General features: G+C 38.1%; 1 protein-coding gene across 1 annotated transcript; it reads right to left on the bottom strand.

The window, feature by feature from the left end:
- Nucleotides 1-971: 971 nt before the first annotated feature.
- On the bottom strand, nt 972-16,603 carry tgfbrap1 (transforming growth factor, beta receptor associated protein 1). The gene is made up of 12 exons (XM_059571380.1): nt 16,450-16,603; nt 14,771-15,472; nt 13,118-13,312; nt 6,900-7,054; nt 6,720-6,802; nt 5,964-6,305; nt 5,570-5,627; nt 4,704-4,847; nt 4,476-4,622; nt 4,214-4,373; nt 2,132-2,568; nt 972-1,706 (listed from the first exon to the last, which is right to left on the bottom strand). The coding sequence occupies exons 2-12, from the start codon at nt 15,456-15,458 to the stop codon at nt 1,512-1,514; spliced, it is 2,604 nt and encodes an 867-aa protein (XP_059427363.1). The 5' UTR covers nt 15,459-15,472; nt 16,450-16,603; the 3' UTR covers nt 972-1,511.
- Between the last annotated feature and the right edge of the window lie 163 nt (nt 16,604-16,766).

Raw genomic sequence — 16,766 nt, 5'->3', positions numbered from 1 at the left:
AGCAACAGAGGATTTCCATTTATAACTGCTCAAGATGAAAAGTTTACAGTCTCTTCTTTAGACAGTAAAGCGGAGGAACGTTTGGTTGCACACATGACGAATGGATCTTTTTTTTTCAGGAAAAAGGCATCAGCAAACCAAAGCAAAGACCCAGTAGCGCACATACACTTTACTACAAAGGCATTGTGTACAATACCCAAAGTAATTTATGTATTTAACGGTGGGACAAATGTAAAAAAAATATATATACAATTTACCATAATCGTTGTACACAGTTAGCAGTATAACTTGTTAAACCGTTTATGTAAAATACCTAAAGGCAACTAGTCACCCTGCCTTTCCCTTGTCATAACCGAAGTTATTTTACACATTTGTGTTTATTTTCAAACAGCCTACTTATTAAGAGATGAGGTTATAAATCAGGCAAAACCTCCCGCAGCTGTTTTCTACCGTGCGTCCCAAAACATCACATGTAATTTAGCATGTTAAAATTATATATATCATTAAAATCACAGCTTAGCATTCTTAAGACATGAGCACTCATATCCATATCACCACACATGCATATGAGAAACAAACAGTTGGATGTAATATATACACTTTAGCATTTAGTTATAACATACACAAAAACAGCACAGCCTGAGTCCATTGGTTTGTTTTGATATGACCACAATTTCACTTAAACTTGACTTTAAAATGCAAATATCAAGGCAAGTTAACCTGACGTGGAAAGGAGAGAGACAAACAAGAATATCTTTCTTGGGTTGTGCTCATTAATCAGACTTTCATTGGAGAATCTTACATAACACTATGATGTGACTTTGAAGTTTTTCCAGATCAGACTATAAATGAACATGGAAAAGCTTCCATTTTTAATCGCTATTAAATGGTTTGAAATATCTATGACCACAAACCATACTCCTAATGAAATTATGAAAAATATGTATTTGAGCATTGCTCCCTTATATTAAATGAATCATGACGTAATCAATTAAGGCTAGAACTTGTCACTCTCTGAGAACAGAGCAGGTAACTTTGGTGTTTTGTTTGTTTAATGAAACCTACTGACCAGCTTAATTACATACACTCATTTTTGAGAATTCTGCTCACAGAGAACAGACAGTCAAGACACTAGCATCCAGACCCCAAACAGTTTGCAAGCAATAGTTATTATCGACACAATCCATTAAAAAACCAACTGGACCAGTCATTATAAGGCAATGCTAAAAAAGATCAACTGCCCAAAAAGACATGGTCAGGATTTCTTTAGAGTTTTTGTTTGACGTTCATTAAAATATTCTCATATTCATTGTCAGCGTTGTGTGTGCACACAGACGGATTATGGAATAAATAGTAATCAGACATCCACACACTCATTTGCAGTTCCTGGTCGCACCAAGTGCTGTGGCGTGGGCTCTGAATGGCAGTTCTATGCACTCAGCCTTTTCCCTGTGTGTGCGGTACAGGTACGATGCCAGCAAATGTCCACTGCTCCATGGTACTCATCAGCTTCATGTGTGGTTGCTGTGGTGGGCATTTTCGTGTTGCCGCTCTACTGGTAAGTTCAGGGTTTTCTTGGCGACACAGTGAATGTGGACAGGTGTTCCGCCGGGCAAGCTGGCGCAGTCTGGCTCGCTAAAGGTATTGTGGCACAGCTGGCATCCTTTCTTTTCAGACACTAATATTGGGCCACCTCGATACTTGAGCTACGCAACACAGAATGCAGTGGTTAGTGGGTCAATGACATTTACTCTAAGTATACACAATTACAAAAGGAAAGGAACACACTTAAAAACCTACATTGAAAAGATTTGTTTGAGTTTTTTTTTTAAATAATAATAATACTTTTATACAGCAAGTATACATTAAATTGGTCAGAAGTGACAGTAAAGTTAATACGTCTTATATTTTTCAAATAAATGCTGTTTTTTTATTAAGTAATAATAATACAAGTTTCCTGATCAAGAATCCCCACTCCCCCTTCATTATGATATCTGGAGAGTTGTAACCCCCTAAATACATTAAATAAATCCTGATTTCTGATTTTGATTAAATGATTAGACTGAGCACCATGTGACTTGACACTGTGCTGCTGACATTGAAAATAAAAACGTAACTCATGAGAACGTACCCTGTCATGCTGAAGCTGGAGATTTTGTGCTCTGGCCAGCCCCACTGCAATCTGGGAAGTGCACCGTGCATGCACACTGGCCCTCAGCGCCCCGCACAGGAACGGACGGAGTAACGTTAGCGACCACTCCTCTGGAAGGAGCTTTAACACACGCACTGCATCAAAAATGTCAGCGTTCTGGTTAAGCAAGTCAACGGCAGCTACTGTTTGTGCCCCTCCTGGTACATCCGGGTCCAAGTAAACACTCAAGAGTTGATGGAAAAGGTTCTGACGGTAGAACTGGTCATGAGACGCAGAGGCCCAAGAGCAGTATTCCTCAGCTGCAGCAGAGTCTTTCAGCTGGTGCACTAGAATGTACAAGGCCTTGTCATGTTCCTCTAACTTCCCATGTAGAGTAGCTCGCTCAAGCAGCAGCAGCTCGGAGTCCTGAACTTTACCTACAAGCATACAAGCAGGTGACACTGAAACCATATTACAGCTCTTTACACCTTCAGCCACTTTATCGGGTACTCCTTGCTAGTACCAGACAACCATGTCACTTTTAAAGTCACTTAAATGACCTTTCTTCCCCATTCTGATGCTCAGTTTGAACTTCAGCATATCGTCTTGACCATGCACAGTTGCGGTCATGCAATCAGCTGATTAGATCTGCATTAATGAATAGCTGAACAGGTGTATCTAATAAAGTGACTGGTGAGTGTACATATCAATTGGAATTTGATGAATAACATTATTTTGGTCACACTTTATTTTAAAGTCCAATTCTCACTATGAATAAACCACTAACTATGACTTTTGCCTCAAACTCCTAATTTAACTGCTTATTAATAGTAAGGTATTGGGTTAGGGATGAATATGTGTCCCTGGACCACAAAACCAGTCTAAGGAGAGATTTATACATCATCTGAAATCTATATAAATAAGCTATGATGCATGGTTTGTTAGGATAGGATTATATTTGTCCGAGATACAACTATTTGAAAATCTGGAATATGAGGGTGCAAAAAAATTGAAATAATCACCTTTAAAGTTGTCCAAATGAAGTTCTTAGCAATGCATATTACTAATTAAAAATATATTTTTTATATATTTACAGTTGGAAATTTTCTAAACATCTCTTTATGGAAAATGATCTAAATGATCTGGCATAAAAGAAAAATCAAAATATACATGTGCAACTTAAGACTGGATTTGTGGTGCAGTGTCACATATGCTCATACAGAATATGACTTTATAAGCACAAACAAACAGCCAATATGTTAATAATAGGCATGCTAAAAAGCAACTAATTAATGGTAAGAATTGGTCCCTATACTAAAGTGTTACAACTATTTTACAAAAAAAATCTCTTATGGCTACTACTTGGACAAAAAAAAAAAAATTATAATACAAAATAAATAAAATAAAAACAAACAAGATATTCTTATATATTCTTAAAATATAGTTCTAATAATAAATTAATGTCTGCCTCAGTATCAATATAGTATTGTAAAAAAGAAACTACAACGGAGCATTTTTAAAGTGCAATATTACAATAGTAAAATATTTGTCTTATCTTTCATGTGTTATTCGGATGGAAAATTCTACTGAAATCTAGTGTAATACTGTAAACCTCTGCTTTAAAGAGGCTCGAGCCCCTGTCCCTTTATTTGGTGCCCTCCAGAATGCAATTTTTTTACAAAGGGAGAGACCACACTGTAAACCAAACCACTCTGCACTCAAATCACTGTAAACGGACTTATTTTAATATTACATTCAATTTGGCAGGTTTTCAGTCACCTAATTAACACCCATTTGGGAAACCCTGCTCTAGATGGTCAGCAGTTACATAGTCTAGCTTAAAACATTACTACAACACCTTAACAGAATGACATTATTGCTGTATGAACAGTCAAACAAAATGCAATGAGCCATACCTGCAAACTCAAAGACCACTAGAGATCTGCTCAACTCAGCTGTTGATGTTCTTAAGGAGACAATTAATTATACTGCAACCAAATGGTCAGTGTGTCTGACATTAAAATAAAAACCTGAAATGTCTATTGGAGAACAGACACAGGCACACAGGTACTGGGTGCCTACCTAGTAGTAACTGGACCCTGTACAGATTTGACTCTTTCAGTAACCGTTGTAGTTTCTGGCGGGCAGCAGACAGCTGGTCATCAGTGGCTGATGGTCGTGAGATCAGGCCCAGCACTCTGTCTGCATACAGCACAGCTAGATGTGTGTGACACTTCTCTTTCTGTAACAACAGAGACACAACATGCAAAATGTAGGGAAACTTCTAGCTTGGGTACAGCACTGGACTAAAGAATTAAAAATGCTTAGAACAGTGATGATTTACCTGCAGTCTCTTCTCTAGAACAAGGTGTTCAAGGTAGAGCAGAAGGGCTTGATTGTGCTTCTGCAAATACGTGATCACGTCATCTGGGTTTAACTGGCCCGTCTTCTCCTCTGAGGTAAACCTTTTGGTGAAGATCTGCACACCAACCTGTATTTAAAAGATAAAGAGACTTATTCAGTGACATCCCAATGACTATTATGTGGGTAAACGATAATATAAAGTCCAAACCTTTTGATCCTTCTGTAGAGCCCAGTCTGCATGCCGCCACACAAGATCAAGGTTGGAGCAAAAACTAAGAAAATCCACAACATATTCAAACAGATCTGGTCGCGTTGAGTCCTGGAGATCGCCATTGACAATCTTTATCCACATCTATAACAGGACAGGACCAAAACATGCTTTTACACATCCATTAACTGAGTGTATCCAACAGTGAAGTTATTAAAATAAAACACCATGAACTGACACAGAAGAGAAGAAATTGTTGAATAAAATATTTTTTTCTTTGCGCACAAAAAGTATTCTCGTAGCTTCATAATACTATGGTTAAACCACTAAAGTCACTTGGACTGTTTAAATAATGACCTTACTACCTGGGCCATAAACATGCGCGTTACCTTGCTGTCTATACAGGGTAAGCGCACGCTCTTATTTCATCAAAAATATCTCTGTTCTGAAGTAGGGCTGTAACTTTTGAGAAAAATCAAATTCGAACGGATATCGAATATCATGCAATCTATTCGAATATATTCGAATATCTACGTGCACACAAAAAATATTCTCATGGCTTCATAAAATTACGGTTAAACCACTGATGTCACATGGACTGTTTTACCAATGTCCTTGCAACATTTCTAGATCTGGGAACATCGCAGTTGCATTGCTGTCTATGGAGGGTCAGAGAGCTCTCAGATTCCATCAAAAATATCATAATTAGTGTTCCGAAGATGTACGAAGGTCTTACGGGTTTGGAATGACATGAGAGTGAGCAATTGATGACAGAATTTTCATTTTTGGGTGAAGTAACACTGGCAGCAAACTTAGGCTAAGCTGTCCCCACACAATCAGACAACACATCAGCAATCAGATCTCACCTGTAAAGCAGCAGAATCTTGACCATTGTAGTGATACAGAAGCCCAAGAGCAAAATACCTGAACAGAGAGAAAAAAAAAACATTTACAGTCAAATCACACTAAGAATTAAAGCAAAAGTTTTTTAACCATCGTCAAACACTGACATTTATTAAAGTTTTAATTCATGCGCTGCCACAGTAACTGTAGTGAATAAAAGGACAGAGGGCATGGATGATTAATGCATCGTGGCGGTTTATGAGAAACCAACCAAAATATTACAAAATGTGATGATCAGCAAAGGTGTCACAAGCATCATCTTTGGAACATCATCTTTAGTTTTCTTGCAAAAATAAACTCAAAACTGGATCTTCTGATCCATAGCTACTCAAAGGAAAAATAAAAGCGAGTACCCACTTGTGATGCTTCTCCAGCCAGGGGGCGCTGTCTGACAAGACACAGGCATTATCGGAAGCCAGCAAGTCGAGGAGACTCTCGTGACCGGTCTCTGTGTAGAGCTTCAGCAATGCAGTATCTACATCTTCACGGAAACCATTAGCACTGTCGCTGCTACGCACCTCATGCAGGTAGCTAATGAGGAAACGTTTGAAGCGTTGTACCTTCTCCTGGTCTCCTTGCGTCAGGTGGTTCAAGTCAGCAAATTCATGAAGCGGTGGATGGCAACGCGTGAAAGAGGAAGAGGCGGGAAGGAGCAGTGGATAAAGAGAGATCAGCTCCCGTACATCCAGCTGTCCTTTCCTAAAATGTGCATCAGAAAAAGCTAAATTTATTAAAAAAAATGTAAATAAAATAATGAAATAAAGTAAAAAAAAATTAAATAATGATATATATGTATAGATATATATTTATAAATACATACATATACATATATATATATATATATATATATATATATGACTGTATGACAGATGTAGAAGCTTAAGATACATGCAGAATTCAACGTGGTAGATCTACTGATATTTATGTCAGCCATTTATTCAGACAAGTTACTGTTCTCCATCCATTAGCATACGGCGATAAGGGTCAGGTGCACAGAGGGATAAGAAGCAATTAGCAAAGAAGTTAATTAACTCCGTTCAGTCATCTTCTGATGCATCTGGGTCTGAGTGACAATTAACAGTATTAATTACATGACAAAATGATACACTTCACCTAAAATGCTCTTTTGCTTCTAAAAACTGAAGCTGGCCAAACTGGATGAATCCTGCTTGTTGGAGAATTCTTTTGTGCAATATCTACAACATAAAAAGAGAAAATTGTCAATTAAAATCATTCCCCCTATTGAGAGAAACACTCGTTTCTTCACCAGTTTGCCAGATCAGTTTGGGGTACCTGATATTTTTCTTTGGGAATGTTTCTCTGTGCCGCCTCGGTGAGGGTCAGGGCCTCTTCAACTCGATGGCTTGCCAACAGGTCTTGGATCTGACGCTCCAGAGGTAGAGGAACCAGTATATAGACTGCTTTTGAAGAGGCTAAGACCACCTTACCTGAGAGAGGGCATCAGAAATAAAGAATTTAGAGGTTCTTTATAAAGTGGACACAAAAAGACATTCATTAGCTGATTATTATCAGAACTTGAATGCTGTAGCTGATGTACCTATAGTTCAAAGCATTGAGGAACATTGAGTGATATGAAAGGGAGGACAGGTGTTTACATAAAACCAATTTCACTAAAAGCTGCATTTATGAAAACAAATGCTTTAGCATAAAGTAAAGCACATTGATAAGACATGAGAATGTGTGAGTGCCGGTGACCGTACATGATTTATCAACTGAAAAACAATCAAGCTTGTGATGGGCACAATAATGAGTTTTTGACACAAGACGTATGGCGACTGACCTGATCTGAGCTTGTCATAACACATTACATCAGGAGCTCCGGAGTAAATTGCCTTCACTACATTCTCTGCACTGCTTGCTTTATGTGAATGAGTCCATTTTTTTTTTCATCCTGATTCAAGCCCTATCAAGCTTTAGCAAGTCTTGACAGGAGACATTTTCCTTGCTGCTTTGTATGGGAATTTACCTCAGCACTTCAGAGAAATCAAGACTGGTAAAACAGTAGACTGCAGCACTAGCAATCTGAAGGAATACCATCTAAGACACCTGAGATCTTAATATATAATGAAATGTTTAAATCTGTGACATTTCTGCTGTTTCTTTATGGTGTTTCCTACAGGATTTTGTTTTTGTAAAAAAAATTCTGAAACTCTGTTTTGGATAAGTTAACTACAGTCATGGCCAAAAGTTTTGAGGATTACATAAATACTAGTTTTCAAAAAGTTTGCTGCTAAACTGCTTTTAGATCTTTGAAATGTATGACGTATGTATGTATATACATCACAGAAACAACTGAAACAAAGGCTTTTATCGACAATTACATGACATTTATGCAAAAAGTCATTATTTGCAGTGTTGGCCCTTCTTTTTCAGGACCTCTGCAACTCGACTGGGAATGCTCTCAATCAACTTCTGGGCCAAATCCTGACTGATAGCAACCCACTCTTTCATAATCACTTCTTGGAGTTTGTCAGAATTAGTGGGTTTTTGTTTGTCCACCCGCGTCTTGAGGATTGATCACAAGTTCTCAATGGGATTAAGATCTGGGGAGTTTCCAGGCCATGGACCCAAAATTTCCCCGAGCCATTTAGTTATCACTTTTGCCTTATGGCACGGTGCTCCATCGTGCTGGAAAATGCATTGTTCTTCACCAAACTGTTGTTGGATTGTTGGAAGAAGTTGCTGTTGGAGGGTGTTTTGGTACCATTCTTTATTCATGGCTGTGTTTTTGGGCAGAATTGTGAGCCCACTCCCTTGGATGAGAAGCAACCCCACACATGAATGGTGTCAGGATGCTTTACTGTTGGCATGACACAGGACTGATGGTAGTGCTCACCTTTTCTTCTCCGGACAAGCCTTTTTCCAGATGCCCCAAACAATCGGAAAGGGGCTTCATCGGAGAATATGACTTTGCCCCAGTCCTCAGCAGTCCATTCACTATACTTTCTGCAGAAGATCAATCTGTCCCTGATGTTTTTTTTTGGAGAGAAGTGGCTTCTTTGCTGCCCTTCTTGACACCAGGCCATCTTCCAAAAGTCTTGGCCTCACTGTGCGTGCAGATGCGCTCACACCTGCCTGCTGCCATTCCTGAGCAAGCTCTGCACTGGTGGCACTCCGATCCTGCAGCTGAATCCTCTTTAGGAGACGATCCTGGCGCTTGCTGGACTTTCTTGGACGCCCCGAAGCCTTCTTTACAAGAATTGAACCTCTTTCCTTGAAGTTCTTGATGATCCTATAAATTGTTGATTTAGGTGCAATCTTAGTAGCCACAATATCCTTGCCTGTGAAGCCATTTTTATGCAACACAATGATGGCTGCACGTGTTTCTTTGTAGGTCACCATGGTTAACAATGGAAGAACAATGATTTCAAGCATCACCCTCCTTTTAACATGTCAAGTCTGCCATTCTAACCCAATCAGCCTGACATAATGATCTCCAGCCTTGTGCTCGTCAATATTCTCACCTGAGTTAACAAGATGATTAATGAAATGATCTCAGCAGGTCCTTTAATGACAGCAATGAAATGCAGTGGAAAGGTTTTTTTGGGATTAAGTTCATTTTCATGGCAAAGAAGGACTATGCAATTCATCTGATCAATCTTCATAACATTCTGGAGTATATGCAAATTGCTATTATAAAAACTTAAGCAGCAACTTTTCCAATTTCCAATATTTATGTAATTCTCAAAACTTTTGGCCACGACTGTACATATTATCATATAAACAATAAGTCAGAATAATTTATATTTTAGTACCCTTCCAAGTCCACTGAACAAAAATGTCCCTGAAGATGAGGGTGACAACAAAAACTAAAGTGCACAAACAAAAAAAGTAACCATGCACACACACAAATCAAATATTTGAGTCCTTGCTGGACTATCTTTGGTGCTATCTTAGGCGCCGTATACACAATGTTTTCAGGCAAAAACGGGAAACTTTTTATGTGTTTTCCTGTCCGGTTACATGACAACGACATTTTTGGGACTGAAAACATATTTTTGGTAACAGGTTTCAAAGAGCAAGTTTTTGAAAATGCCACCATTGTCGTTTCTGTGTAAACACCCAATACGAGAATCTTTGAAAACGGTGACGTCATGAGCGTACGTAGTATTGTTTGGTATGTAGACATGCACTGTATGTGTCGATTTTAAAGGCAAGCATGTTCAACATACACAACAATGGTGGAGACGGAGTACATGGTACTATTGTTGCTGCTCAAGAGTTTGCTAATGGTTTTTCAGCAAAGTGTGGATTTACTTCAATATTACAACCAACTCATATACACACGGCAACAGGTACTGTTTACTAACAAGGTGACAGTGCAAACTACTGGCCTGGCATATGTAATACAGCGTGCAACATTTAAAAAATGTTCACGTATACACAGGGAACTACACTCACCTTTTCCACTGGTGGCACTTGCACGACTAACTTTTTTCAGTTACTGGCGCAAAACATGATTTGGTCGCACAAATTTTTTATAGTAAGCCGCTCTGGATAATAATGAAATTGTATTGCATTCTAATGTGCTTTTTATTTTACTTGCCATCTTTTAAACCACATGCCGCCTTTTTTTATTTCTTACAGTACACACAGTGCATTGCTCTGTCTTGGTACCTTAACCCAGGGCCATAGCTGGGTTAGAGGGGCCCTGGTGCAGGTTGTACAGTGGGCCCTGTTTGAAATTGTTTAATATTTACTGTATGCTCGTTCTATTTATTTATTTGTGCTATTTACACAGTTTACTTTTTTTTTTAGTTTGTAGGTGTCCAGAAACTAATTTAAAATAGCACTGCATAGTCTTCACTGTAAAATAAAATACACCGTTAAACCAAAATGTATTCAGACACCTTCAACATTTCTAACATTATCACAGTTTATTTGTTATAGTTTAGAAATTGGTAATAAAATATGACAAGAACAAAGAGTTAAACTGTGTCAGAACAAATTCATCTTGATAATGTCAGATGACTTTGATAGAAAGATATGTAATGGAATCAGCCAAAACTTCAGACAACTGTCAGTATGACAATATTTACACAACTATCCATACTTTGTTGAACAGTTACCAAGCAAGCAATTCTTAATTTTGTTCAGTCTGTGGTGTGAAAAGGTTGCATTAGCAATTAAAGAAATAAACACTTAAGCAAAACATGGTCAGGTCCCTAATTTTATATATATATTTTTAGTATATATATATATATATATATATATATATATATATATATATATATATATATAACAACAGTAGTATATATATAGTCTACAGTATGAAGAATTTTTGGGTATAATATTTCACAGTTCACTGTATTTTGCTATACTCACTTACGTAAATGAACTAGTGTCCTGCACCCACCAGTAAAACAATATAATTATATCTGATTTTTAGTTTGACTGTGGATAAATTCTTGTTAAAACTACAAAGTAATTCAATCAAGAGCAGTGAGTGATTTACTTTCATTTTCTTGGATTAACATTATAGACACAGACAGCAGAGCTAGTAAATTAGGCGCAGTCACTTTAAGAGACAATGCATCCATTACAATGATACACATCTGGTTTCTTTTCAACTCTTTACTTTCACTTAAGACATAACCACAGACTTTTCGAACACACTTTCCAAAACAGGTATTTTGACATATTTAGTATGTAGGACTATTTGTCGGTACAAAAGCAAGAAGACAGATTTCAGAGTTGCTGTTTGTGAGACGCGGCTCTCTCGTGCGCACCGAACAGAGCGCAAGAGTAATCATCTTCTCAGTTCAGCTTTCCCGCATCGCGGGGCTGAAGCCAACTTGATGTGTTGAATGCTCAGAGCTCATTATAAAACGTATTTTTAAAATACACATTTCTGTTTTAGTATAGTAAATCATATAGTAAATCATAGCATATTGCCTAAAACATAAGGTAGGTAAAAAAATAATCAGTGATACATTTGCGACCTCATAAAAATTAAGGTCGCAATGTAATTTCAACAGGTCGCATATGCGACAATTTTGGTCGCAGCGTAGTTCCCTGTATACATGATGTTTTCAAAATGATTTGCATTTACACGTCCGCGAAAATGTCATGTATATGTGAACATTTTTAAAAACGCAAAGGAAAAACTTTTCCGTTCGTTCAAAGGACCATGAACTTTGCATTTTGTTTGGTGCACAGATTTTTTGCTCTTTGCAGTTGGTATTTTTTTCACTATTGACTGAATCTATGCACCCAATTATAAACTTTTCTTTTATTTTACTTAATTGGCGCAGAATTGTATCATATATTCATGTTTAAATCATAACCTGCGATTCACCAATGGCGCTTTTCCACTGCATGGTACGGCTTTGCACAGTTCACTTTTTCCCAATATTGTGCAGCCCTTGTCACTACCTGCATCACTGAACTTGCGAGCAGAGTCGTACCATGCAGTTGAAAAGCAGCACAAGTGAGTTGATCACTGGAACTGATTTAGTTTGGAAATTAGTTGTCTGACTGAATCAATACGATGACACCTGGGATTGAAAATAACAGTCTATTTTGCAAATAATTTAGACTAGTGTTGGCCAATATGGTCATTTTTCAAATCGTCATACCGTCACCCCGTGAGATCGACGATACACGATATTATCGTGCATGGGTGGAGTAAGAAAGAGACTCTTTGTTCTTGTCATAGCATAACTATTTGGCGTTTTAAACAGCGCAGGCGCGTGAGAGAGAGCCTATGGAATCACCAATAATCGAAAAAATATACTTAAACATATTGACTGATTAAACTAACGTTAAATATAAAAATACTGTAAAAAATATGCAACTGTCATATCGTGCGTTCTGTGACAAATATGCCACATCTCGCACTATTTTTTAGTTTTTTTTTTCATTGAAGCTAAATAACATTTTTTGGAACAGTACATTTGTGTGAACTGTTATTTTGTTTTGCGGAACACATTTAAAGATGCAGCATGTAAGATTTTCTTAATAACATGCATATGCCATTAGGTTGCCTTTTTCTTGCTCGACAAGCAAGATATCTAGCCATCGTTATGTTCACTGTCACATATTGGTTTTAAACTTTTAAGGTAATGATCACTTGTAACTACGGGTACCAGCTTTCCTCAAAGCATCATATTTAACCACACTGAAAATCTGAGTTGAAGCAAACTAAACAAATGATTGGAGACATTCTGCATACATCATCAAAGAGAAGTCATAGTTTCCACCTCAAAGAATGCAGTGAGCATAACTAGCTTGACTGTGAATATGCTATAAACAGAGCAGACCCCCACATTTAACATGATGTAAATGAAAACGCAATCTATCTGCCTTATGTTTCTACTGTAGGTCCAGTCTAACTGTCAATAAATCTTTTCTGGCTCTGGAATGCTGGAAAGCTATATTTTCATGACTGACTACATGCCAAATAGGTACACTGTGCCTAAATGTCCCCAGTACAATTAATACAGTGAAAGGAAGAAATAAATGGTAAATGTATGGGACAGCACTCTTACCTTCAAAATCCTGTAAAAGGTGTCCATCTCTGAACGACAGCGTCTGTTTCAGCTGCTGGTCCAACATGCTGTGAACTGTCACAAAGCCTTCATCCAGAGCAACCACATACGGGAAGCACACAGCCGCCGCAATCACGCTCTCTGACCAGCTCACCGGAGCACGGTGAGATATGCCCTCCGCGTTAGCAAACATCCCTGAGAGATAAAGATACAGAGATGCATGACTCATCAGGAGTGATTGCCACGACGACAGACATAACCAAGAAGACAGATTCATATCTCAGGTGGGGTGCGGCTAACATTATAATACAAATGAAAAATAAACAAATAATAAATGCATTAACCATAGAAAACAATTCATGATACAGAGTCCTCAGTCATTTCCTTCTGAAATGCATTGGTGTGAATATAAAAGGGATTCTCACTAAGAATTTAGACCACAAACACTATCTTCCAAAAGTCCAAAAAAACAAAAACAAAAGGAATATTCGCTTGCATCTCTTGCAGGGGTGACATTTTTGAAAGCCACAACCACTTCACATATATGATTCCATTATTCTGAAGTCAAAGCAGTTTTAATAGTGTTTTTGGTTTCGAGTAAGCGTTTTTTAAAATGTGGTTGATTCAAAATCAATTCTCAAAGGCTATGAATCGATTTTTTTTCCATATTTATTTCCGCAAACATTTAACATAAGTTTAATGTTAAACTAATTACAAGTCTTCTGCACTAGAGGTCACCCTCTTATTTGCCTTGCACGATGTTAACAAGGAGCGAGAGGCGAACCTGTCATTCATTCATTCAGTGCTTAAAATGGCGGTTTCAGGTTGTTTGTCGACGTTGATGCCACCTTCACATAAAAAGTCAGAGGTATGGAAGCATTTTAGATTTCGTAAGCAAGACGACGACGATAGTGTTGTGGACAAGAACAAAGCATCAAAATTTTATTGTATTTATTTAACATAATTGTATGCATTTGAAAATTTTAGATGGATTCTGTTTTAATGTACCCAAGTGTACCTAAAATGAAAGTTTAATATACAGGTTTGTGGCTCTTAATTTCTTTTTATTAATTACCAAATTGTAAACGTATGTTCACTGTTCTTTTTTATTCATATAGTATTTGTATTAAATCTATATTCATTGACTTGAATCGAGAATAGAGTATAGAAAATCGAATCGAGAATCAAAATCGAATCGAGAATCAAATTCGAATCGATTTGAGAGCTTGTGAATCGAAATCGAATTGATCTGGAACATCTGAATCGATACCCAGCCTAATAAGAATCATAAACTTAATTTCCTACAACAAAAGTCATCACTGCTCAGTGATCACTGACAGCAGAATACACTTTTTAGTCTATTAATTGTTTCAGAATGAAATGTTACATTTATCCAAACACATTCTTAATTTATATTAAAATCTCCTGACCTCAACCATAAAAGATATAACAGTTATGACAATATCTAAATATTCAGTCACAGATCTGACCGAAAACTTCCAGTGAAGATTCTCAAAATGTCATTGATGACTAAAATGTTCCAATAAGGAAAAGAAAAGCCTCATGCTGGGGGCGAGCTTATATTAAAATTTGAATAGAAAGTCAATCTGTACATACTGATCATTCAATGACATTTTTGACCATTTAACTCACCGAGCCCGCCTGGAGCAGCCAGGAGAAACTCTTCCCGGCCAATCCTCTTCACAATGGGTTTCCTTTCTTCACAGTCATAAGGGAACAGGTCCTGAGAGGCTCCTGTGTTGTAGTTGAGAATCATATACTGTGTGGACAGGGCTAGACAGATATTGAATCCATCCAGGCTCAGGGCACAGGGCTGCTCTGGTGTGGTTACTTCCTTTAATATCTGCACTCGGTCCTCATGGACCGTACAGATCTGGACAGCCCGTCTGCGTGCCAAAACCACTGCCATTTCCACACAGAACGCATCCCCCGTCACTGGATTCTCATTGATACAAAACGCAGTCACACCTTTGAGCTTTGTGCCACCAGTGGGCACAGGCTCCAGAGTAACCATGTCCACAACAATAATGCATGAGTCACAGAGGACAATTAGACGCTCCAACGCAGAGGCAGCCTTCAGCTCAGCCACTGGCTTCTTCAGGCCTAGGTATTTGTGGAGGAGCTTCTGGGCATTGTAGGCCAGCTTACCTTTGGCTGTAGTGTGTTCCTCTAGTAGGAAGTGATGGATGAAGCAGTCACTGGTGCCAAGGTACAGGTGTTTGCCGCAGCACTCTATGCATTCGATGTTTATCCGCACCTTTTCACCCATCACTTGCTCCCGCTCCACAGCGGGAACCAGCTCAAAAGCTTTCACGCTCATGATGCCACCCACATCTACAGAGAGAAAACAAAGACAAAGTCAACGTCTAAGGTTAGACTTGCACTGACAAGTAGGAGAAATAATATAAAGAATATTATAAAGATTATTTTGTTATTATTATAATAAAAAAACATGTTAAAAAGTAAAAAAACATTAAGTAAAGAGTTTCTCTGTCTTGCTGAACACAGTCTAAACTAAAGCTATAAATAGAACTTCTTATATTAGAGACAATTAAGCCCTTCTCATATTTAAAAAGTAACGCGAAAGTAGCGTAAAAGTAATGTAAGTTACATTACTTTCCATAAAAATTTACGGAATTCGTTACTTTTTTTAGGGAGTAACGCAATATTGTAATGCATTACTTTTAAAAGTAACTTTCCCCAACACTGCTGACAACAAATATAACCAATATTGTAAACAGAACCGCGAAATGGCTTATTAGTGTCAGTTACTGGTATAATTTAGCATATTCTAAAGCAATAAATCACAGCTCTGACGTAAAAAACAGGTGCCTATCAACCGGTGGTTTGTATTCCACACAGGTTCATTACAGACCTGTCCCGTTCTTCTACAAAACGCAAAAGGTAGTTATTTTTAGTAATACAAAGTTGTATGCAAGATACATTTCTGTCAAATCAGCCAAAGATTACACTAGCAAAACCATATCAAGACGAATCAACACTTAATTCCTCTTTTAAGCACCAGCACCAGTTTCACATCCACACCAGCCCGGTGTGAGCATTTATATTAACGACAAACAGAAGTGAATTGATCACGGGCGTCTACGGCTGTGTTTTAAAGCTTAGTGAGATGCCCATCTAAAAATATTCCTTTTGGATTTTTTCCGAATATGCGCCTATTATGCCATTAAGGCTGTGCTGGTAGACAGTTCGCTAGAGTTTAACACACAGCCTACGTGTCTGGTCGTGTGAGTGAGTGGTGCGGCAAGCAGAGAACGCAGATGATGTTAAAGTCGATACGCATATCGTACCCCAGCCGTGGCCAGTGCGGTCCTGATTTGAGAGATGGCAGTGTTTTCACGGCCTGCCCGTTTCATTCAAGCGCCCCACTCCACCTCCCTCGCTCGCTCGCTCGCTCTCGCTGCGGTAACACTTCCTGTATCTCCGACGAAATACGTCCGGCCACGTGACAAGGGTGGGCTCTGGGCTAGCTTATTTATTTGTGAAACCGAAAAAGGTTGCATAACAACTTTAGTTTTGGCGTTAATGTCGTTAAAACAGAAAACAATTTCTTTAAATAATTCACTAAATTATTCTTAATTTATGGAGTTTCGTTAGAATGTTAACG

This window comes from Carassius carassius, chromosome 17 (assembly GCF_963082965.1).
Source record: "Carassius carassius chromosome 17, fCarCar2.1, whole genome shotgun sequence".
Taxonomy (NCBI): Eukaryota; Metazoa; Chordata; class Actinopteri; order Cypriniformes; family Cyprinidae; genus Carassius; species Carassius carassius.
This window is presented reverse-complemented; position numbering and strand designations above follow the sequence as displayed.

What these genes read in the sequence shown, in the direction of transcription:
- tgfbrap1 (XM_059571380.1), bottom strand. Translation starts at nt 15,458, where the DNA reads ATGAGCGTGAAAGCTTTTGAGCTGGTTCCCGCTGTGGAGCGGGAGCAA. An exon ending in CCTTTTACAGGATTTTGAAG is followed by an intron (nt 7,055 to 13,117) that starts GTAAGAGTGCTG and finishes GCCCTCTCTCAG; the next exon opens with GTAAGGTGGTCTTAGCCTCT. An exon ending in TTCCCAAAGAAAAATATCAG is followed by an intron (nt 6,803 to 6,899) that starts GTACCCCAAACT and finishes TTTATGTTGTAG; the next exon opens with ATATTGCACAAAAGAATTCT.